The sequence below is a fragment of the Geotrypetes seraphini genome, chromosome 7 (assembly GCF_902459505.1).
Source record: "Geotrypetes seraphini chromosome 7, aGeoSer1.1, whole genome shotgun sequence".
NCBI classification, from domain to species: Eukaryota; Metazoa; Chordata; class Amphibia; order Gymnophiona; family Dermophiidae; genus Geotrypetes; species Geotrypetes seraphini.
This window is the reverse complement of record NC_047090.1, coordinates 18,675,231-18,698,525: the sequence shown is the minus strand read 5'-3', so window position 1 is coordinate 18,698,525 and position 23,295 is coordinate 18,675,231. Positions and strand designations below refer to the sequence as shown.

Here is a 23,295-nt window from a genome sequence, read left to right as displayed (position 1 = left end):
AGCTGCAGGCTTTCTCTTGTAGGGCTCCCTTCTTGGAGTTTTCTAGGGAGCGGGTCGTCTTGCGGCCTGTTCCTTTCTTTCTGCCGAAGGTTGTTTCTCCTTTTCATGTCAATCAATCGGTGGTTCTCCCGGTCTTGGGTGGTCGGGAGGGCTCTTCTGAGCAACGGCAGCTGCGCAAGTTGGATGTCGGTCGGGTCCTTCGCTCTTATGTGCAGCGGACCCAGGAATTCCGGAAGTCCGATCATCTCTTTGTCCTCCTGGCGGGTCCTCGTCGGGGAGCGGGCGCTTCTAAGGCTACTATTGCGCGCTGGATCAAGGAGACGATTGCTTCCGCTTATCTTCTGAAACAGCAGCCTGTTCCGGAGTTTCTCAAGGCTCATTCCACTCGGGGTCAGGTGGCTTCTTGGGCTGAGTCGTCGCTCGTGCCTCCAGTGGATATTTGTAAGGCTGCGGTTTGGTCCTCCTTGCATTCCTTTGTTCGTCATTATCGGGTTGATGTGCAGGCGCGTCGGGACGCGGTGTTCGGTGAGCGTGTACTGGTATCGGCCCTTCGGGGGTCCCGCCCGTGAGAGGGACTGCTTTGGTACGTCCCATTCGTAAAGTTAACCTCTACTGGTCTGGAGAGTGCTAAAGAAGGAGAAATTAGGTTCTTACCTGCTAATTTACTTTCTTTTAGCTTCTCCAGACCAGTAGAGGTCCCCACCCTGTCTGTTGTTGTTGTTGTTGGGGCTGTTGCGCGGGCAGTTTTTGGTTTTTGCTGCGGGTTCTAGTATTTTTCTAGGGCCGGGGAGAATTGAAGAACAGCGGCTGTGGCTCGGCTGGCTTAGCTGGCGAGCTGTGGGGACATTCTTCCTTCGGGAATTTCTCCTCTGCATTTTCCAACAGCATTTTGGGTATGTTATTTGTTACTCCTTTTGGAGTATTGTTTTTTCTCTCTGTTGTTTTCCAGTTCTTGGTTCTGCTTGGCTATTCGGCAGACTGAGGGAAATAGAGAGGAGGGGCTAGGATATACTGTCCCAAAGTTTTGTTTTCAGTCTCCACCTGCTGGTCATGATTAGATATATACCCATTCGTAAAGTTAACCTCTACTGGTCTGGAGAAGCTAAAAGAAAGTAAATTAGCAGGTAAGAACCTAATTTCTCCTTCTGACGTCGGAGAGGAAGTTCCAGAACTTCCTCTTTGAGGTCAGAATTGACAGCGGGGGGAGGCTTGTGGGCCCAGCGCTTGTACGCGCCTGGCCTGGCATCAAGGAAGCAGGGAGACCAGAACGCAAAGGCAACGAGAGTCTATCTTGGGATGGGCTCCGCGATTGACTCATGTTGCGTTTGCGATCTACTGGTTGATCTCGATTGACCTTTTGGACACCCCTGCCTTCAGCCCTAATGGTCTTAGAATGGTTTCAGCTAGTGCTGCCCGATTCACGATTTGAATTGATTCACCGATTTGAATCAGGTGAATCGATTCAATTTAAAAAAAAAAAAAATTGGCCTCCCGATTCAATGGCCGACCATTCCCTCATGCCTTCCTAAAGCAGGAGCTGCAGCGCTGCCTCTTGCTGGCCGTCCGTTGCTGCTCCTGCTTGAGGGGGAAGGGTCGGTCAGAAAGGCCTCCCCCAGCTTGCTCACTCTTACTTCATTACCACTAATAGGGCAGGAGGTGGCGCAGGAGGAGTTCCTGGACTTGAAAGAGAACCAGCGCGGCCGCTTCCTGCGCGTCCACCAGACGCTGAACCGCGGGCCGATGCTTCTCCACCTCGCTCGGCACCCAAAGCTGCCGCCATCTTGGATGCACCGGGAGGAGGTGAGGCCTTGTCAAGTCCTGTCCCCGCTTTGCCGCCCGCACACTTCACCGAGTCCAACTTGCGGCGGGTGGATGCCACCATCGCTCACCACTGCAACCGCGATGCTGGGGGGAAAAACTGTGCCTTATACACCTCCAACCCGCTAATATGCGCCACAGCCCCGACAGAGCTTCAGCCGATTACAACCTTCTACATCGTAGACATCACTTCCTCTCTCCTTTTCTATTTTTAATGGAGTTCTTTTCTTGATAAATATGAATTGTGCATTGTAAACCGCTTAGATCCTTTTAGGCTGTTATGCGGTATATAAACTTCTTAATAAACATAATGTTATATATCACAACTGGTTTCACCAGGGCTCATATATTCATAAAGGGATATATAAAGGCACAATATCCAAGCATATCCCTATTTCATTTTCACTTTTATTGAACCTTAGTGACACCACTCAAAGTGCAAGCTTTATTATTCCTTCAAGCTTCACGTGCCAAATCGTCATTGGTTCTCCTCTCACATATATCTCTATAGTGGAGAACTATTTAAATATTTTTTATATTAAATAATATTTAAATTTTAGTTTGAAACCACAAGAGTTAAGCTAAGTAACTTTAATGTTGGGGATAGATTTCAGCCATGTTTCACCTATGCTTTTTCAAGGCTTTTCCCCTATAAAGCAAAACAAAAAGACCCAGCTTTAGAAATTGCCCTTTTGAAAAGTAAGCTCTACCTATATAAGTAGTATCAGAATAAAGGTATATAGTTTTTATTATTATTATATCCTCCAATGCATACCTGTTAGTTGAACCACCATCCTCTGTATATAATTCTTTAAATTGAAAATGCTGGAGGTGTTCTTTGCTGTGCTTTTAAAGTAAACACTGGCTCCAGCTGAGCTATGACGTAAAAATTAAGCCATGCCCAGAAGGATAAACGACAGTGAATTTTTAGCACCAGAAACAGCTGATGCTACGTGAATTTAAAGAAGTATCCCCTAGAATCTGACTTCAAAAGTTATTCTTAAGTCACTAGAGATGAGCCCTCCTCATCCAAAAAAAACATTAGATTCTGCGCTGAGAGAGCCAGCCCCACGAGACTCAATAAATTCAAATTAAAATCTTTTTCATTAGGTACTTTCCCATTATTTCTTTTTCACAGACAGTTTAAACCAAGGAAAGCCAGTTCAGTTCATTGTTAAATCCATAAGGCATAACACTATTACCATCACCATTATTGGAATCTCTCTACCAGGACTCCCTAAATATCCTATTTCAGTAGTATCCTCTAAGGATACCTCACACTGAACCATCCACTCCTGGGCAACTATCGGCTTTCCCCCACATCTCAAATAGAGAAGCTTTTAAACTTAGATGTGGGGAATAGCGACGGTCGCCAGGAGTGGATGGTTCAGTGTGAGGTATCCTTGGAGGATACTATTGAAACAGGATATTTAGGGAGTCCCGGTAGAGAGGTTCCAATAATGATGAAAGAAAGCAAGGAGGGTTTAAGAGGAAGGCAGAGTAAAAGACTCAAATTTTCCCTGTCTTCTCAGCAGCCTGTAGTTCAGTGGTATCAAACTCAAACCCTTAGTGGGGCCACATTTTGGATTTGTAGGTACTTGGAGGGCTGCAGAAAAAATAGTTAATGTCTTATTAAAGAAATGACAACTTTGCATGAGGTAAAACTCTTTATACCTCCAAGTACCCTATTTTTTCTGCAGCCCTCACATTTAAAGTTTAATATCTTTGCTTTCTCAAAACTGACACATTTCAATCACTATATTGAAAATAAAATCATTTTTCTTACCTTTGTTGGCTGGTGACTTTATTTTTCTGTGCTTTTAACTATGTTTCCAGGGCCCTCTTGTCCTTTGACTGTTTTTCTTTCCGTCTTCACTTTCTGCCTTGCATCCATCTTTGGCATTAACTTAATATTCAATTTTTCTACTTTCTTTTCAAAATCTACGTTTCCATGTCTTACCTTCCCTTCTATCTCTCTCTTCTTCCGTCCCTATTTTAATTTTCTGACATCTCTTTCTTTCCTTTCTCTCCTTCCTTCCTTTCCCCTGGTCTGGCATCTGTTTCCTTCCCTCCCCCAACTTTTTATTTCTTTCACCCTGCTCCCTTCTTTCTTTCTCTCTCTCTCCATGCTCGCCCTTTATTTCTGTCTTTCTCTCTCCATGCCCCATTCTGTCTGTGTCCTGTCTCCCTTCTTTCTTTCTGTCTCCCTGTCCTCCCCTTTCTTTCTTTATTTCTCCCTGCCCTCCCCCAAGCCACCACCATTGGGGAACAGGCCAGCGCCAAGGTCTTAGCTCTCCCTGCTTATCATCCCCAGCGCGGGGCCGACCAAATCTTGCCACCCGACGTCCATTCTAACGTCGGAGAGGAAGTTCCGGGCCAGCCAGGCAGCGATTGGCTGGCCCGGAACTTTCTCCCTGACATTAGAATTGACGTTGGGTGGCGAGAATTGGTTGACTCCGAGCTGGGGAAGATAAACAGGGAGAGCTAAGACCTCGGCGCTGGCCTGTTCCCCAATTGCGGTGGTTTGGGGGAGGGCAGTGAGAATGGAAGGGAAGCAGATTGGGGACCCCTGCTTTAGGCGAGCCGTGAGCCATTTGCCGACATTCCCTCCAGAGAGACTTCTGCAAGTCCAATTACAGCAGTTGCGGTCTATACGCGATTGTCCTCTCCACAATCGGAAAACTTGTGAAGTGGAGAGGACAGATCGTGGGCTGCAAAATAGTCCCTGGGGGCCCGCGGGCCGCGTGCTTGAGACCGCTGCTGTAGTTGCAAGGAAAACACACAATTTGAAGTGTCTGTATACAAATACTAAAAAATAAAATAGGAGAGTTAGAGCAGGGGTGCCCAAATGGTCGATCGCAAAGGCAATGCTAGTCGATCATGTTGCCTTTGCAATCTTGCTCTTCCTGCCTCTCGAACCAAGCCATGTGCACACAAGCGCCGGACCTACAAGCCTTCACCTCCCAACGTCAATTCTGGACCTGGAACTTTCTCTCTGACGTCAGAGGTGAAGGCTTGTGGGCCCGGCGCTTGTGTGCACCTGGCTTGGTTCGGGAGGCAGGAAGAGCAAAATTGCAAAGGCAACATGATCGACTCGCATTGCCTTTTCGATCGACCATTTGGGCACTCCTGCTCTAACTCTCCTATTTTATTTTTTAGGCTTCTAGTATTTGTATACAGACACTTCAAATTGTGTTTTTTCCTTGCAACTACACGCCAGGCCTGGCTCGGGGAAGCAGGGAGAAATCGGCGTGGTGGCTCGGGGAAGCAGAGAGAAAGACAGAAATAAAGAGGGGAAAGAGACAAAGAAAAGGGGGGGGGGGGCAGTAAAAAGGCAGAAAGAAAGAAATATTGGATTTACAGAAGAAGGAAGTGCAATCAGAAATTCATGAAATCATTCAAAAATGTAGAAAAAATTATTTTATTTTCAATTTAGCGATCAAAATGTGTCCGTTTTGAGAATTTATATCTGCTTTCTATATTTTGCACTATGGCCCCCTTTTACTAAACCATTATAGTGGTTTTGAGCGCAGGGAGCCTATGAGCATCGGGAGCAGCGTGGGGCATTCAGCGCAGCTCCCTGCGCTAAAAATCACTATCATGATTTAGTAAAAGGGGAGGGGATATATTTGTCTATTTTTGAATAGTTGTTACTGAGGTGACATTGCATATTTTAAAGTCATCTGTCTTGACCTCTGAAAAAAAAACCAAATATAAATAATGAACATTTTCTCTGCATACAGTGTCCTTTGTGTTTTTTAAATTTTATTGTTGGTAGATCATTTTGACTTGGTCATTTTAAAAGTAACTCGCAAGCCAAAAAAGTGTGGGCACCCCTGAGTTAGAGTATATAGCACTGAATGATAAGATAGACATAATAGGCCTCTCGGAGACTGGGTGGAAGGAGGACAATCAATGGGACATTGTGTTACCTGGGTACAAATTATATTGCAAGGATAGAGTAGATCAAATTGGAAAGGGGGGGGGGGGTTGCGCTATATGTTAAAGAGGGAATTGAATTAAGTAAAACAAACATTCTGCATGATATAGATAGCAGTGTGGAATCCTTATGGATAGAAATTTCAATCCAAGATGGCGGATGGAATGGTCAGCTGAGTGGTTCGGTGCAGTCGCTCGAGCGATATATTGATTTCCTTCGCTTTTGAGAGAAGCTTTACCTTTTGGTATGCCGAAAAAGAGGAGCCATAGTGCCGCTGGAGACTCGCGGTGACCTGGCCTGGCTCGGTAATATCAACGAGCTCCTGCGCCGAATGCAGGAAGTGTCGGCTGTGCTGGTACCCCTGTTGGAGGCGCCCTATAGCGAGACAAGAGACGGAGGAGAGCGGATGTGGTCCCTATTCATAAAAGTGGTCACAGGGATGAAGCAGGAAACTACAGGCCGGTGAGCCTCACTTCAGTTGTTGGAAAAATAATGGAAGTGTTGCTGAAAGAAAGGATAGTGTATTTCCTTGAATCTAATGGGTTACAGGATCCGAGGCAACATGGCTTTACAAAAGGTAAATCGTGCCAAACGAACCTGATTGAATTTTTTGATTGGGTGACCAGAGAGCTGGATCGAGGACATATGCTAGATGTAATTTACTTGGATTTCAGCAAAGCCTTTGATACAGTTCCTCATAGGAGGCTGTTGAACAAACTTGAAGGGCTGAAGTTAGGACCCAAAGTGGTGAACTGGGTCAGAAACTGGCTGTCGGACAGACGCCAGAGGGTGGTGGTTAATGGAAGTCGCTCGAAGGAAGGAAAGGTGACTAGGTGCTGGGGCCAATCCTGTTCAATATGTATGTAAGTGACATTGCTGAAGGGTTAGAAGGAAAAGTGTGCCTTTTTGCAGATGATACCAAGATTTGTAACAGAGTAGACACCGAAGAGGGAGTGGAAAATATGAAAAATGATCTGCAAAAGTTAGAGGAATGGTCTAATGCCTGGCAACTAAAATTCAATGCAGAGTAATGCATTTGGGGATTAATAATAGGAAGGCACCGTATATGCTGGGAGGAGAGAAGCTGATATGCACGGACGGGGAGAGGGACCTTGGGGTGATAGTGTCCGAAGATCTAAAGGCGAAAAAACAGTGTGACAAGGTAGTGGCTGCTGCCAGAAGGATTCTGGGCTGTATAAAGAGAGGCGTAGTCAGTAGAAGGAAGAAGGTGTTGATGCCCCTGTACAGGTCATTGGTGAGGCCCCACTTGGAGTATTGTGTTCAATTTTGGAGACCATATCTGGCGAAGGACGTAAGAAGACTCGAGGCGGTCCAGAGGAGGGCGACGAAAATGATAGGAGGCTTGCGCCAGAAGACGTATGAGGAGAGACTGGAAGCCATGAATATGTATACCCTAGAGGAAAGGAGAGACAGGGGAGATATGTTTCAGATGTTCAAATACTTGAAGAGTATTAACGTAGAACAAAATCTTTTCCAGAGAAAGGAAAATGGTAAAACCAGAGGACATAATTTGAGGTTGAGGGGTGGTAGATTCAGGGGCAATGTTAGGAAATTCTACTTACGGAGAGGGTATTGGATGCCTGGAATGCGCTCCCGAGAGAGGTGGTGGAGGGTAAAACTGTGACTGAGTTCAAAGAAGCGTGGGATGAACACAGAAGATTTAGAATCAGAAAATAATATTAAAGATTGAACTAGGCCAGTTACTGGGCAGACTTGTACGGTCTGCGTCTGTGTATGTCCGTTTGGAGGAGGATGGGCAGGGGAGGGCTTCAATGGCTGGGAGGGTGTAGATGGGCTGGAGTAAGTCTTAACAGAGATTTCGGCAGTTGGAACCCAAGCACAGTACCGGGTAAAGCTTTGGATTCTCGCCCAGAAATAGCTAAGAAGAAAAAAAAAAAAAATTTAAATTGAATCAGGTTGGGCAGACTGGATGGACCATTCGGGTCTTTATCTGCCGTCATCTACTATGTTACTATGTATGTTACTATGTGTCTAGTTTGGCATCTAAGCACGTTAAGCAAGGAGTAGAGTCTTTGCAAGTGTCTCGGCAGGAATCCTCACACTCTATCCAAGGAGCAGAGTCTTTGGGAGTGCATCAAGATTCCTCCACCAAGCCTCTGGAGCTTCGATCCACAGCCTCCAGTCCTATCCATTCTTTGGTAGCATCGGCTGCTTCAGTCTCTGAGGCGAAGTCTCCTCGATCTTCGAGATCTGCTTCCAAGCATCGTTCTCACCGACGATCGAGGCCTTCATCGAGGCATACTTCCAGGCATAGTTCTTCTTTTTATTTTATTTTTTTTTAGTTCAATAGTTTTTTATTGAGTATTTTTAGAAAATACAGGAAGCAGTTCAAATACATGAAGTCAAAATAAAGCTTTCTGTATAAAGAGCATATAAATCTATATTTAACTATAGAGGAACATAACAGTGAGAAAGGTTCCTACTATTAGAACTGCATGTGAAGAGAATATAAGAAGAAAGTGAGGGAGAACAACAGAAAAAAGGGAGAAAGATGAAAGAAAAATAAAGAAAAGGAAATTAAAGAAAAGGAAGACAGGAGTGTCTACGAAGCAGAACGTACATAGGTATCTAGGAACGACCAAGGTGATTTGTTAAATTTCAAGTTCGTGAGGGTTCTGGATGTAATTTTTTTCTCATATGCATATGATTCAAATCTATGGTACATACACAGAGAGTTCCACCAAAAAGTATAGTCTAATAACGAAGATGATTTCCAGTTTTTCAGAATGTGCATGAGAGCAGTCACAAACATGATATCAATGAGTTTAGGAGGACAATTTGATTGTGCAAAGCAGGGATGTTGAGAGCAAAGGATTACAATGTCCATAGAGATCTCTTCTGAGCAGTTAGTAATAGATTGTATGGTGCTCCAAATGCGAGTCCAAAAGGATCGGACCTGTGTACAGTGAAAAAGCATGTGGTTGAGAGTTCCTACATCTTTTAAACAGTTCCAGCAAACAGAGTCTTGTTTTAAATTGGCTTTCCACATGCGAAATGGAGTCCATACTGCATGCCACATAATAAAGAACATTGATTGTGAGACTCTAGAACAGGGGTGTCAAAGTCCCTCCTCGAGGGCCACAATCCAGTCGGGTTTTCAGGATTTCCCCAATGAATATGCATGAGATCTATTTGCATGCACTGCTTTCAATACATATTCATTGGTGAAATCCTGAAAACCCGACTGGATTGTGGCCCTCGAGGACCGACTTTGACACCTGTGCTCTAGAAGATAAAAGTGGGCGATTTGTTGAAGACCAGAAAAGTTCCCAATCAATGTCAGAAAGCGGAATAGTGAGTATAGTTTCCCAGTGTTTCATAGATTGGGGTGTAAAAGTGAAGGAATGATCTCTTAAAATACTGTAGAAAAGAGATATCGCCTTGCCTTTAAGTAGAGACAGTATAGACCAATGACGAATAGTATGAGTGGAAGTCATGAAGTCAAAACGTATATGCATAGAAGACAGTGTTTCAGTGAGTGAGAGCCATTGTGAATAAACAGAAGGAGGCAGCGAATATGTAGAGCAAATAATATCAAAAGGAACAGACAGATTTGGAGTAGACAATTGATGGGCAAACCATAGACCCTCCCGCTGCCATCTTTTCCATGAAAGGGATTTGCCATGGTTTTTAATTTTAAAGTTATTCCAAAGGGACATGAGTGGACTATCATAAACTGAGATCTCAGCCAATTTATCTAGAAGATGAAGAGCATGTTGCGTTGAACTCAGCAAAGAGTACTTTCTCAAGTGTCTGGGTATTGGCACTGTTAGTAGGCAGGAGGTGTGTAAAGACATGCATAAAAAGCTCTCCATTTCAAACCAGGCAGGAGGATCTTGGAATAGGGAGTCAGTGAGCCAGTAAGCACCATATTTAGCTAGTGAAGCAATATAATAATGATAAAAATCCGGAAAATTAAGACCACCATTAATCTTAGAGGCTTTCAGCTTGGCGAGAGCAATTCGAGGTTTTTTCTTGTTCCAAATGAATTCAGATAGCTTCCTATTTAGCCATTGAAAAAATGACTTCTGGCATAGAAGAGGAAGCATAGAGAGAATGTAATTGATTTGAGGGGCCAAAGTCATTTTGACGGCTGTTATTCTACCCCACCAGGATAGAAAAAGTGGAGACCATCGAGATGTAGTATTTAGTACTATATTTTTGACTTTGGATATATTAAGATCTTGCATAGTTCTTCTTCTAAAGAACGTCCTTCCTCAACTAAGCCTTGATCTACTCCTACTTCTACTAGACCGCTGACTCCTCGATCTAGGTCTCCCCTTTCAAACCTCGAGGATGCAGCGGTTTCGATTGCTTTGTCCAAGTCGCCATATTCTTTTGATGCCTTCTTTCCGTCCGAAGCCTCATCTTCAACCAAGGCTGCCTCGACGACCTCGAGTCCTTCTCGAGGCAAAGCATTGGCGGATCAGCTATCTTTTTCATCTTTTCTTCATCAGATGGCTGTTGACTTGGCTCTTCAATTAGATGCTGGTTCCAAATACTCTAAGGAGTATCTTGAAGTTATGCATCTGCCTCAACCTCCGGCAGTCACTTAAGTTCCTCTTCATAAGCTTTTGTCTCAGACTTGGCAGATGCTTGGAGACTCCTTATACCATTCCAGCTGTTCCAGGCAAATTGGACTATAGGTATAAAACTCTTCATCGCAAAGGATTCGATAACTCACAGTTATCTCACCAGTCCCTGCTTGTGAAGTCATCTTTAAAGAGGTCCCATCCTTCCAAGGTTTATGCCACCGTTCCTCCTGGAAGGGAAGGGAAAACTATGGACAAATTTGGACGTCGCATCTATCAAAATGCCATGATGTCCTCTAAAGTCCTTAATTAATTAATCAAGCCCCGGTGCTTTAAAATTGGGGCCGTGTCTCGATGTCCTCCGGGCATGTGCAGATATTGACGCAATGACATCACTCGCATTTGTAATGTCATCACGTTGACATCAAAAAAACAAAACTATACTCTTCAAGAAATCCCTGAAAAAGTCTTAATTCCACAAATTCCTTCCTTCTTCCCACTAACTTCCCGACTCCCTGAAATTACCTGATCTGATCTCTCTATTATTTCCTGGAATTGACCAGATATCTTCTTTTGTACTCCATCTTCTATAACTCTTTGTAACCCACCTTGAACCGCAAGGTAATGGTGGAATAGAAATCTCTAATGTAATGTAATCTGCGCATGCCCTGGGGCCCTGAAATTACTATGCCAGTGTTGGGGATGTGGAGGGTTTGCAGAGAGGAGGAGAGGTGCTGGCTGTCTGCCTATAAGACATACCTCTTGCGGTACACCTGGAATCTCACCGCGGCATACAGTTTGTAATACGCTGATGAAATCTAACTTCTGACCAAAGCAAGACCAGCTCAAATATGAGAACGGCTTTTGTAGCAAGAAAGATGCTCTTTCAAGTGATATAAAAAAACAAAAAAATTCGGATGATATACAGTTGAAATGTTTGCACCCTGAAAAACAGCCAAAACTAGTACAAAGCATTAATATACTGTATTTTTTGGCCTATAAGACGCACCTGACCATAAGATACAGGTCAGGAGAAGTCAAGTAGGCATTTACCTCCCCTTTTATGAGCCAGCAAAGTAGGCAAAAATATTAGAAATTTAAATTGTTACATTCCAAACTTGTATGTGAAGTTAGTGCCAGGAGTTGTATTAATACACAAAATTTCAATTCTCTTGGAGGCTTTGTTGGGCTGTAGTGGCTGAATAAATTTATTTATTTAATTTTATTTATTCAGTTTTCTATACCATTCTCCCAGGGGAGCTCAGAACGGTTTTCATGAATTTATTCAGGTACTCAAGCATTTTTCCTTATCTGTCCCGATGGGCTCACAATCTATCTAATGTACCTGGGGCAATGGGGGGATTAAGTGACTTGTCCAGGGTCACAAGGAGCAGTGTGGGTTTGAACCCACAACCTTAGGGAGCTGAGGCTGTAGATTTAACCACTGTACCACTCTCCCATTTTGTGTTACATAGAACAGAGTACTGTGAGAGTGACCTACATTCAACAACCTGTAGGTCTTGCTAAAACTTTTTTACATGGTTTTATTTGACGCTATAGGGAACATCCCACGCAGTTTTTTTTTCAATTTGGAGGATACTGAGTAGGAAAAATTTTTCAATATTGTAGCACTTGACATATAATGACTCTGACACAAAGGGCTCCTTTTACTAAGCTGCGCTAGCGGTTTTAGCGCGTATGCTATACGCTAACGCCAGCATTGAGCTGGCGTTAGTTCTTGGCGCATAGCACAGGGTTAGCGCGCGCTAAAAACGCTAGCGCACCTTAGTAAAAGGAGCCCTAAGGGTGCCTTAAATTGAAAAGTTTGGGAGCCACTGATACATGATCTTGCTCCTTGTTATTAGCTATGATTCACTACAACTGTGCTGTTGATGGCATATCAAAATGCAGCATTTTAGGTCTGAAGTGTAATCTAGTGTGGTATTCAGACTGAGGGGTTTAAGTAGCGGTTTTACTTTGTATGTTTAGAATGTTAACATTCACATTGGTAATATTCCAAGGTAATTTTTAAATATAGTTTAAAAATATAAAATGAAAAGTGTGAGCAATATTTTTTAGTTACCCTTTCATTCAAAGGCTTGTTTGTAAATTAATCTAGTAATATATGATAAATATCAATAGTAATGATCATAAGTCTGTAATGAAGCTAAGATAAGGTTCATATGCCTTGCTGAAGAATTATAAACGTAAGGGTGAATTTTTGTAATGGAAAGAATACTATACTGAATTAATTTGAAAAAGTTTGAGCCTTATTGAACAAGGTATCATGAATCCAGTTTTTCTCAGTCATGTAGGAATAACTTAAAAGATGAATGTTGGCTACTTGTAGTAGTTGTGCATATAGATTTAAATGATATCCCAGCCATTGAATGAAGAGCTCGTTCTAGGTTATATACATGCCATAAAGTATCCACATCGGGATGCCGGGATGCCTTGTGCTCAAAAGGATCCATGTTGGGTTATATTCCTGAAAATACCTTTTCTCTTCTAGGTATGGCTTTGGAAGTACTGGGAATAAGAAGTTTCAGATTCCTCCAAGTTCTGGACTGCGTTATGAAGTAAAACTCAAAAGCTTTGAAAAGGTAGGTGAGGAGCAATAGTGCCTTTACTAGAGAATGACACGGTGACTGTTACTCACCGGAACGGGAGGAAAAATCAACTGCTTGCCACAGGTATGGGGGCAAGGCCATTCACCACCCCGTGGAACGGTGAATGGCCTTTTTCCCACAGTAAAGGATCTACCACAAGTTGCCTCCCTTCTCATCCCTCTAGGTTAGCAGCCCATCCCCACCCCGGCGAGTCCAGTAGCCACCCTCCCTATCGTGAGTCGAACAGATCTATACCCTCACATCTAATGCATTCACTGCCGCCGCTGGGGATCTAATTTAAAAACAAGCATCCTTCTTGTCCTTCAGCTGCTTGCTCCCCTCTGATTTCAGAGCTGTCCTCTGAGGGAAATCTTCTGTGTCAACCGGGGGTCCCAGTTGCCTCACTAACAGTCCTCCTTCCAGCTGGGCTGCTCATTCCTGCTTTAAGTCATATTTGTTTGCAGGGACATGCCGTAGGCAGCATCTCTTGCACGCTGCACGTGGCTGACCCAGAAGGGCATACGAGCCAGGTCTGCACCCTTGTAGTTGATGCTAGGGGTTGCTTTACTTTGTTAATGACTCATGATACTGTGCAGATGTTAATAGGTGTGTCCAAATGCTGGAAGTAGGGAATCCAAGGGCCTCCCCAAATGTCATTTATTCTTATAGATGTGTGGCACATTCTGTACCCAAATGAACAAGATTACTTATGTCTCATGTAACTCCACACAGTCCTGCATCGACTATATTTTGAAATCCAGGGGACTTTTTGAATATTGTGCAAGCAGAAATAGGTCCTTATATGATTTCTGACTATGTATGTGTAGTTGGATTGGGAGGGACATATTGAGAGGTCTCGTAGCTGTCCTTTATGGTTGAACAAGGATCCTAGATTTCATGAATATTTGGTGAAAAGTCGGAAGGACCATTGGTTAAATAATCAGAGACATGAGGAGGATCCAGTGCTGTAGCGGGAAGCTGCTAAAGCAGTCATTTGGGGCGCGATTGTTAGATATGCTCATTTTGTTCGTAAATTGCAGGATAAAGAAATTTTGTGCTTGTCGCGTCGGTTATATAAAGCGAGAAGAAAATTTGCCAGTAAACCAAGCCCAACAAATAAGGACATGTTGATATCATTGCAAACAAAAAACAAAAGGCATTGACCCCAAAATATCCACAAAGAAGAAAATCCAGAGAAAACAAAAAAAAACTCTGGAGTGACGATGTTCCTAAATGGACTTTATTTGAAAGTATCAAAGTTCCAAAGGTACACTAAAATCATCCACATAAAATAATTCCATCCACATAAAAGTAAATCATCCACATAAGAGCCTTAAAGGACCTAGTCCGCTAGGGATACAGGACCCAACCTGGTCCGCGTTTCGATAAAAGTCTTCTTCAGGGGTCCCTGGGGGTCCTATAAAGGTGAGTACGTGGGAAACAATTGTGTGGTGAGCCCCAGGGACCCCTGAAGAAGACTTTTTGTTGAAACGCGGACCGTGTTGGGTCCTGTATCCCTAGCAGACTAGGTCCTTTAAGGCTCTTATGTGGATGGAATTATTTTATGTGGATGATATCATTGCAAGTGAATTTAAACGAAAGACTGTACCAAAGAACACTTAAAACAATGACTTATCAGTACCATCTTTATACATATGGTCAGAAGAGTAGAAACTTGCTTGCATGTTTTATGTCCCCAAAGGAGAACCATAGAAAAATAGTTATGCTTGGAGGGACAAGATCAGGTTAGTATAAGATGAGATTCGTAAAGTGTTTAGGGATTTTTATGAGCGACTATATGCTGCCGCTGAAAAGGCATTCCGTCCCTCTTCGATGCGGAGAAGGTGTTTGATATGTCAGCTGTGATTATCTTTGTTACCTTAGATAAATGTGGATTCACTGGGAGAATTATGCCTATGCTCAAGGCGTTTTAGGCCTCTCTCCAAGGCCCCTCTTTGTCAATAATTTAAAATCATCCCCCTTTGACATTTTTTGGGGCATGCAACCAAGACTATGTTCTTTATCACCTTTATTATTTTCCCTCTCCCTAATTCACTTACTCAGGATATTCATGCTAATCCTGATATACAGAGAATGTGCCTAAGGGAACACTGCTTTAAATTGGCGGCCTTTATAGGTGATATTTTGATGTATATTACAAACCCACAGCATTTTTTTGATTGTGTTAGAATAGGAATATGGTGATTTTGCAGGATTGCTTCTTAACTTCTCCAAATCAGAGACTTTACCATCTTCGGAGGAGCTATAAAGGCTATAGGGAACTTTTTACTATACAATGGGCGATGAGTCATTCCACTACCTAGGTATTCCTCCCTAGTGTTTTCTCCATACATGGTTCTCCTCTGTACTTTAAAACACTGAATTGTAGTTCTGTTTCCTCTTACCTTGTGTAATAGTCGGACTATAAGTCTGTTTGTCTAACCCATTATTTTAAATTTTAAATTGTATGTCTAAATATGTGTTTATTTTTGTCAATTTTGTACTTTGCTTAGTAAAACTAAATAAGCGATTCATCAAACTAAAATAAAACTTGAAACTTAGTCACCTGTCAATGGAGACATGGTTGCTATATTCTTTGAATGATTTATTTGATAAAATTGACAAAAGAACATAAGAATTGCCACTGCTGGGTCAGACCAGTGGTCCATCGTGCCCAGCAGTCCGCTCACGCGGCAACCCTTAGGCCAAACTTGTCTAACTTTATCTTGAATCCCTGGAAGGTGTTTTCCCCTATAACAGCCTCCAGAAGAGCGTTCCAGTTTTCCACCACTCTCTGGGTGAGGAACTTCCTTATGTTTGTACGGAATCTATCCCCTTTTAGCTTTAGAGAGTGCCCTCTCGTTCTACCTACCTTGTGAGAGTGTAAACAACCTGCTCTATCTACTAAGTGTGTTCCCTTCATTATCTTGAATGTTTTGATCATGTCCCCTCTCAGTCTCCTCTTTTCAAGGGAGACATATGCTAGATGTAATTTACTTGGATTTCAGTAAAGCCTTTAATACAGTTCCTCATAGGAGGCTGTTGAACAAACTTGAAGGGCTGAAGTTAGGACCCAAAGTGGTGAACTGGGTCAGAAACTGGCTGTCGGACAGACGCCAGTGGGTGGTGGTTAATGGAAGTCGCTCGAAGGAAGGAAAGGTGAGTAGTGGAGTCCCTCAGGGATCGGTGCTGGGTTCAATACTGTTCAATATGTTTGTGAGTGACATTGCTGAAGGGTTAGAAGGAAAAGTGTGCCTTTTTGCAGATGATACCAAGATTTGTAACAGAGTAGACACCGAAGAGGGAGTAGAAAATATGAAAAAGGATCTGCAAAAGTTAGAGGAATGGTCTAATGCCTGGTAACTAAAATTCAATGCAAAGAAATGCAGAGTAATGCATTTGGGGATTAATAATAAGAAGGAACCGTATACACTGGGAGGAGAGAAGCTGATATGCACGGACAGGGAGAGGGACCTTGGGGTGATAGTGTCCGAAGATCTAAAGATGAAAAAACAGTGTAACAAGGCAGTGGCTGCTGCCAGAAGGATGCTGGTCTGTATAAAGAGAGGCGTAGTCAGTAGAAAGAAGAAGGTGTTGATGCTCCTGTACAGGTCATTGGTAAGGCCTCACTTGGAGTATTGTGTTCAATTTTGGAGACCATATCTGGCGAAGGACGTAAGAAGACTCGAGGCGGTCCAGAGGAGGGCGACGAAAATGATAGGAGGCTTGCGCCAGAAGACGTATGAGGAGAGACTGGAAGCCATGAATATGTATACCCTAGAGGAAAGGAGAGACAGGGGAGATATGTTTCAGATGTTCAAATACTTGAAGAGTATTAACGTAGAACAAAATCTTTTCCAGAGAAAGGAAAATGGTAAAACCAGAGGACATAATTTGAGGTTGAGGGGTGGTAGATTCAGGGGCAATGTTAGGAAATTCTACTTACGGAGAGGGTATTGGATGCCTGGAATGCGCTCCCGAGAGAGGTGGTGGAGGGTAAAACTGTGACTGAGTTCAAAGAAGCGTGGGATGAACACAGAGGATTTAGAATCAGAAAATAATATTAAATATTGAATTAAGGCCAGTACTGGGCAGACTTGCACGGTCTGTGTCTGTATATGGCTGTTTGGTGGAGGATGGGCTGGGGAGGGCTTCAATGGCTGGGAGGGTGTAGATGGGCTGGAGTAAGTCTTAACAGAGATTTTGGCAGTTGGAACCCAAGCACAGTACAGGGTAAAGCTTTGGATTCTTGCCCAGAAAGAGCTAAGAAGAAAAAATTTAAAAATTTAAATTGAATCAGGTTGGGCAGACTTGGTGGACCATTCGGGTCTTTATCTGCCGTCATCTACTATGTTACTATGTAAGAGGCCCAGATTCTCTAATCTCTCGCTGTACGGCAACTCCTCCAGCCCCTTAACTATTTTAGTTGCTCTTCTCTGGACCCTTTCAAGCAGTACCGTGTCCTTCATGTACGGCGACCAGTGCTGGACGCAGTATTCCAGGTGGGGGCATACCATGGCCTGGTACAGTGGCATGATAACCTTCTCTGATCTGCTCGTGATCCCCTTCTTAAGCATTCCTGGCATTCTGGTTGTCCTTTTCACAGGTGCCGCACATTGCGCGGACGGTTCCATCAACTTGTCGACCAGTATTCCTAAGTCTCTTTCCTGGAGGGGCTCACTCAGAGTACCGCACCAGACATACTGTATAAGATTTTTGTTACCGACATGCATCACTTCCACTTATCCACATTAAACCTCATTTGCCATGTCATGGTCCATTTCTCAAACGTGTTTATGTTACGTTGCAGGTCTTCGCAATCCTTCTGCGTCTTCACAATTCTGAATAACTTCATATCGTCTTTAAATTTAATCACTTCGCTCGTCATACCAATTTCCAGGTCGTTTATAAATATGTTGAAGAGCTGCATTATACCAAATAGGGGTAGATCTCTCCACCGCTCTATCATTCATAGGTAGAATAGCACTGATTTAAGATGGTTTCCCCACAGTGGTTATATGTGCTGCAGATGTTGTCATTATGGCGATTGAAGAAGGTCGTAAATCTAAAATTAGATATGCTTATCTAGTTGGTACTTGGAGACAAGAGGGTTTGGGTCTTCCCAATTTTGAACTCTATAATGCAGTTTGTTTGCTATGACATCTGAAAGATTGGGTGATGAATGAACAGCAGTTTACCCCAGTTCGACTGAAATCTGCCTTTTATGCCCCTTATTGTTTGCAAGCTTTGTTACACATGCCAAATAAGACCCTCACTCTTGGTCACCAAACTAGTGTCTTGTTCAAATATTTGAGAGACGGGTGGAAAGCCTTTGGTGTGGCATTTAGGGGTGAACCCCTTGATTACTGATTAATTACAGGGGAAGCCAGTGTTTGGGCTAGGTCTTGATAATCCCACATTTTAGCTTGGGCATGGAAAAAATGCTTTTGGTAGAACATTTTTTGGAATGTTGATTCCTTTTGAGAGGATAAGTGAATCTTTAGGTTGGCGGTGAGGGGATACTTTTTCTTATTGCCAAGTCTAACACTATGTGAGATCCCTACCATTAGAGCAACTTCAACATATGGGCTATAAACTTAGCAATTTTAACACATCTGTATCAGTTGTTCATAAGGCTTTGTATCCATTGGAGAGAATGTAAAGACTGTGCCCTAGAGGCACAAAGCACAGTCGTTAAGACCGTGCGGGTTGCTGTTGGACAAGTTTTTGGCTGATTTCCAAACAGCGATCCATGCTCAAAAATCTTCCCATGCAAATGAGTTGAGTCGATCATGTTGTGATCGCTGTTTCCTAGTGGTCCTACTACTTCCACTTCCTTTGCAGGTCCCCCTAGTCCGTTGAGGATTAGGTCGTTGGTTCCTTGACGAGCTGATCCATAAAGCAGTCCCTCACAGCTTCTAAGAATTCTGTTTCCCTCGCACAGTTCGAGTTTCCAATACTCCAGTCTATCCCGGGTTAGTTAAAATCCCCCATTACCGTCACGTTCCTGTTTTTGCCTTCTTGCCTCAGTTCTGCTGCCAGTTCTTTGTCATTTGCTTCCGTTTGTCCAGGCGGACGATAGTACAGTCCCAATTTTATGTCAAAGCCATTTCTTCCTGGTAATTTAACCCATAATGACTCCAATCCTTCCGCCTTTGTATCCATATCCACTCCGGCCGAGGGAATGGTGTCTTTTATGTATAGTGCTATTCCTCCACCCTTCTTGTGAGTCCTGTCTCTTCTATAGAGTTTGTACCCTGACAGTACTACGTCCCATTGGTTATCCTCATTCCACCATGTTTCCATGATTCCAATGATGTTTAGGTCCTCTTTTTTGGCTGTGACTTCTAATTCTCCCATTTTGGTCTTCAGGCTCTTTGCATTTGCATACAAGTAATTTAAGTCCTGGTCTTTTCTTTTCCCTGCTGGTTTGCCTTGTGTTTTGCTTCTCTTGCCATCCCTTATTTGAGCTGCCAGTCCCTGATTTCCGCTCCTTTCCTCCTCATTTTTTGGTGCATCTTTTTCGTCAGCAACCTGATTTTTCGATTTCACCTGTTCTTCTAATTCTATCTGTTTGCCTCTCTTATTGTTCATCAGTTTCTCTTGTTCCTTGGACTCCTGTTGTTCATCTTTTGCTTGTTCCCAGCATTTTTCCCACTCAGTATCTTCTTTGGATACTCTTGTCTGAACCGTCGACAACAGGTCGACTGTCGACTTTCCCCTTCTTCTTAGTTTAAAGCCTGCTCTATTCCTCGTTCCTGCCGTGCTCAGGTGTAGTCCATCCCTCCTGAAGAGCTTGAAAGTTCCAGAAAGTTGTCCAGTTCCTCACAAAGTGGAATCCCTCTTCTTCGCACCATCTCCTCAACCATGCATTTATTGCTTGTAGCTCTGTCTGCCTCTTCACGTCTGCCCTCGGTACTGGCAGAATCTCTGAGAATGCTATCTTCTGTGTCCTCAGCTTCAGTTTACTTCCTAGGATTTTGAACTGTTCAGTTAGCGTAGTCCTGCTGTAATTTCTCCTGTTGACATCATTTGTTCCAACGTGGATTATCACTGCTGTCTCTTTTGTTTCTGCGCCGTCCAGGATCCTCTCGATTCTGTCGGTGATGTTCTTTGTTCTTGCTCCTGGGAGACAAGTCACTAGCCGATCTTCTCTCCCTCCTGCTACATGACTGTCCACTTCTCTCAGGATTGAGTCTCCCACTACGACTGCAGATTTCCCCTTCTTCAGCTTCCTCACTGGTCTCAAGTCTGTATCCTCGGTGTGGTTCAGTACTTCTCTTTCAGGGTACCGGCCAGTCTTCGCACCCTCTGCTTGCTCGATTCTTCCATGTGGTCCCTCATCCTTGGCATCTGTTGGTTCCTCTCTTCCATCTGTTGGTCCCTGTCCTCCATCTCGTGTGGACGTAGCTTCCTCGCTCCAGTGCTGCTGATGATCCTGTTCTTCCACCTGCCTGTAGGCCTCCTCAATGAATCTCTCGAGCTCCCTTACTTGCTCCTCAATGTGGTTCTCTCTTGCGGGGTCTTCAGCTGTCTTGAATGGTGCTTCCGAGATGTGGAGTCCCTCCAGCTCCTGAACCCTGCACTGCAGTCGACCAACTTCCTTCTTCAGGTTTTCCAGTTCCTGACACCGACTGCATACATATGCCTGCCTGCCCGAGGGGAGGTAGTCATACATATGACACTCTGTGCAGTACACTGGGAAGCTCCTCCGGGTTCCTGCTGCTTCCATTTCTCTTTCTTCGCAGTCCACTAGATGCTCTCTCCCCTGTCTTTTGCGGGCGTGTGCTCTTTCCTATGCTTGGCTCTTCCCTGCCTACTTCTGCCGCTTTGGGTCAGTTGTCCTCTCTTGGGCCTTTTCCTTGTCCCTGGAGCCTGCTGCTTCTTTATCCTTTCCTATCTTGTGTGTGCCTTATTGTGTGTTTTCTTTAGTGTGTATGCTCGCTTCTTCCTTATCTTCCTGCTGATCTCTGGTGTTTTGAAGTCCTTGGCTGTCTTTGCTCGGCCCTTCTCAAGGCCCTTTGCAAAGGCGCTCTCGCTAAGGCAAGCGCCTTTGCTGCTCGCCGAACGGCTGTGCACCGTTGGCTCCCCCCCTTTTAAGGGGGAGTCTGGGCGCTGACTTGGCTGGTGATGTGGTGCGGGTGGGCGGAGCTAACTCGCCGCTGTCAGCTCCTCGCTGCTGCCCTGGTTCCTTCCCTTTTTCCTCTCCCGGCTACCTCTCTTCTTTAGCTCACCATCTCCTATTCCAAACCGCTGCTGATGCCTTCTCCCTCTACCATGTGGCTTATTGTATGTTCTTCGCGCTGCGGCTCCCTCCTCTTAAGGGGGAGTCCGGGCGCTGACTCGGCTGGTGACGCGGTGAGGGTAGGCGGAGCTAAATAGCCGCTGCCCACTCCTCGCCACTGCCCTGGTTCCTTCCCTCTTTCCTCTCCCAGCTACCTCTCTGTTTTACCTCACCTCCTCCTGCTCCAAACTGCTGCCTTCTCCCTCTACCACACGGCTGCTTGTATGTTCTTCGCGCTGCGGCTCCCTCCTCTTAAGGGGGAGTCCGGGCGCTGACTCAGCTGGTGACGCGGTGCGGGTGGGCGGAGCTAACTCTCGCCGCTGCCCTGGTTCCTTCCCTCTTTCCTCTCCCAGCTACCTCTCTGCTTTAGCTCACCTCCTCCTGCTCCAAACCGCTGCCGCTGCCTTCTCCCTCTACCACGCGGCTGCTTGTATGTTCTTCGCGTTGCGGCTCCCTCCTCTTAAGGGGGAGTCCAGGCACTGACTCGGCTGGTGATGCGGTGCGGGTGGGCGGAGCTAACTCTCGCCGCTGCCCTGGTTCCTTCCCTCTTTCCTCTCTCAGCTACCTCTCTATATAGCTCACCTCCTCCTGCTCCAAACCGCTGCCGCTGCCTTCTCCCTCTACCACGCGGCTGCTTATATCTCCCCTCTTCTGCCTTTCCTCCAAAGTATACAGATTGAGATCTTTAAGTCTGTCCCCATAAGCCTTATCACGAAGACCACACACCATTTTAGTAACCTTTCTCTGGACCGACTCCATCCTTTTTATATCTTTTTGAAGGTGCGGCCTCCAGAATTGTACACAATATTCTAAATGAGGTCTCGCCCGAGTCTTATACAGAGACATCAATACCTCCTTTTTCCTACTGGCCTCCATATGCAAACTAGCATCTTTCTAGCTTTCGCTGTCACCTTTTCAACCTGTGTAGCCACCTTAAGATCATCACACACAATCACACCCAAGTCCTGCTCTTCTGTCGTGCACATAAGTTCTTCACCCCCTAAACTGTACTGTTCCCTTGGGTTTTTGCAGCCTAAATGCATGACCTTGCATTTCTTAGCATTAAATTTTATCTGCCAAATTTCAGCCATTCTTCAAACTTCTTCATGTTATTCACACCATCTGGTGTGCCTGCTTTATTGCAGATTTTGGCATCTGCAAAGAGGCAAATCTTACCTGTCAACCCTTCAGCAATATCATTTATAAAAATGTTAAAAGAACAGGCCCAAGAACAGAACCTTGAGGCACACTGCTGGTAACATCCCTTTCCTCAGAGCGATCTCCATTGATCACTACCCTCTGTCGCCTTCCACTCAACCAGTTCCTGACCCAGCCCGACACTTTGGGACCCATCCCAAGGGCAATCAGTTTATTTATCAGACGTCTGTGTGGAACACTGTCAAAGACTTTGCTAAAATCTAAATACACCACATCTAACGCACATCCTCTATACAATTCTCTGATCATCCAGTCAAAGAAATTGATTAGATTTGTCTGACAAGACCTACCTCCAGTGAATCCATGTTGCCTCCAGTCCTGTAATCCACAGGATTCCAGAAACTTGACCATTCTCTTTTTTAAAAACATTTCCATTAATTTGCTTACCACAGAAGTCAGACTGGCCTGTAATTCCCTACTACTTCCTTCCACTTTTGTGGAGAGGGACCACATCTGCCCTTCAACAGTCCTTCGGTACCACTCTCGACTCTAGAGACTCATTGTAAAGGTCAGTCAGCGGAGCTACCAGAATGTCTCTAAGTTTTTTCAGCATCCTTGGATGTACATCATTTGGCCCTATCGCTTTGTCTACTTTTATTTTAGCTAGCTCCTCACAAACACAATCCTCTAAAAATCGATCAGAGTATTACTTCTTCATCCCTATGCACGTTTGTCTAATGTGATCCCGCTCCCAGTGCTTCAGCCGTAAACACAGAACAGAAATAGTTGTTAAGCAATTTGGCCTTTTCTTTATCAGCTTCTACATATTCCTCCCCTTCACCTATGAGTCTCACAATGCCACTTTTGAACTTCTTCCTATCAATAATATATCTAAAAATGTGATGTCTCCCC

General features: G+C 44.3%; 1 protein-coding gene across 2 annotated transcripts in view; it reads left to right on the top strand.

The window, feature by feature from the left end:
- The window catches only part of FKBP4 (FKBP prolyl isomerase 4), a 143,648-nt gene that overhangs the window by 77,464 nt on the left and 42,889 nt on the right, over positions 1–23,295 (top strand). For both annotated transcript variants that reach the window (XM_033951726.1, XM_033951725.1), the window contains exon 6: positions 12,845–12,935. In XM_033951726.1, coding sequence (XP_033807617.1) covers positions 12,845–12,935 — 91 coding nt within the window. The remainder of the gene's footprint in view (positions 1–12,844; positions 12,936–23,295) is intronic.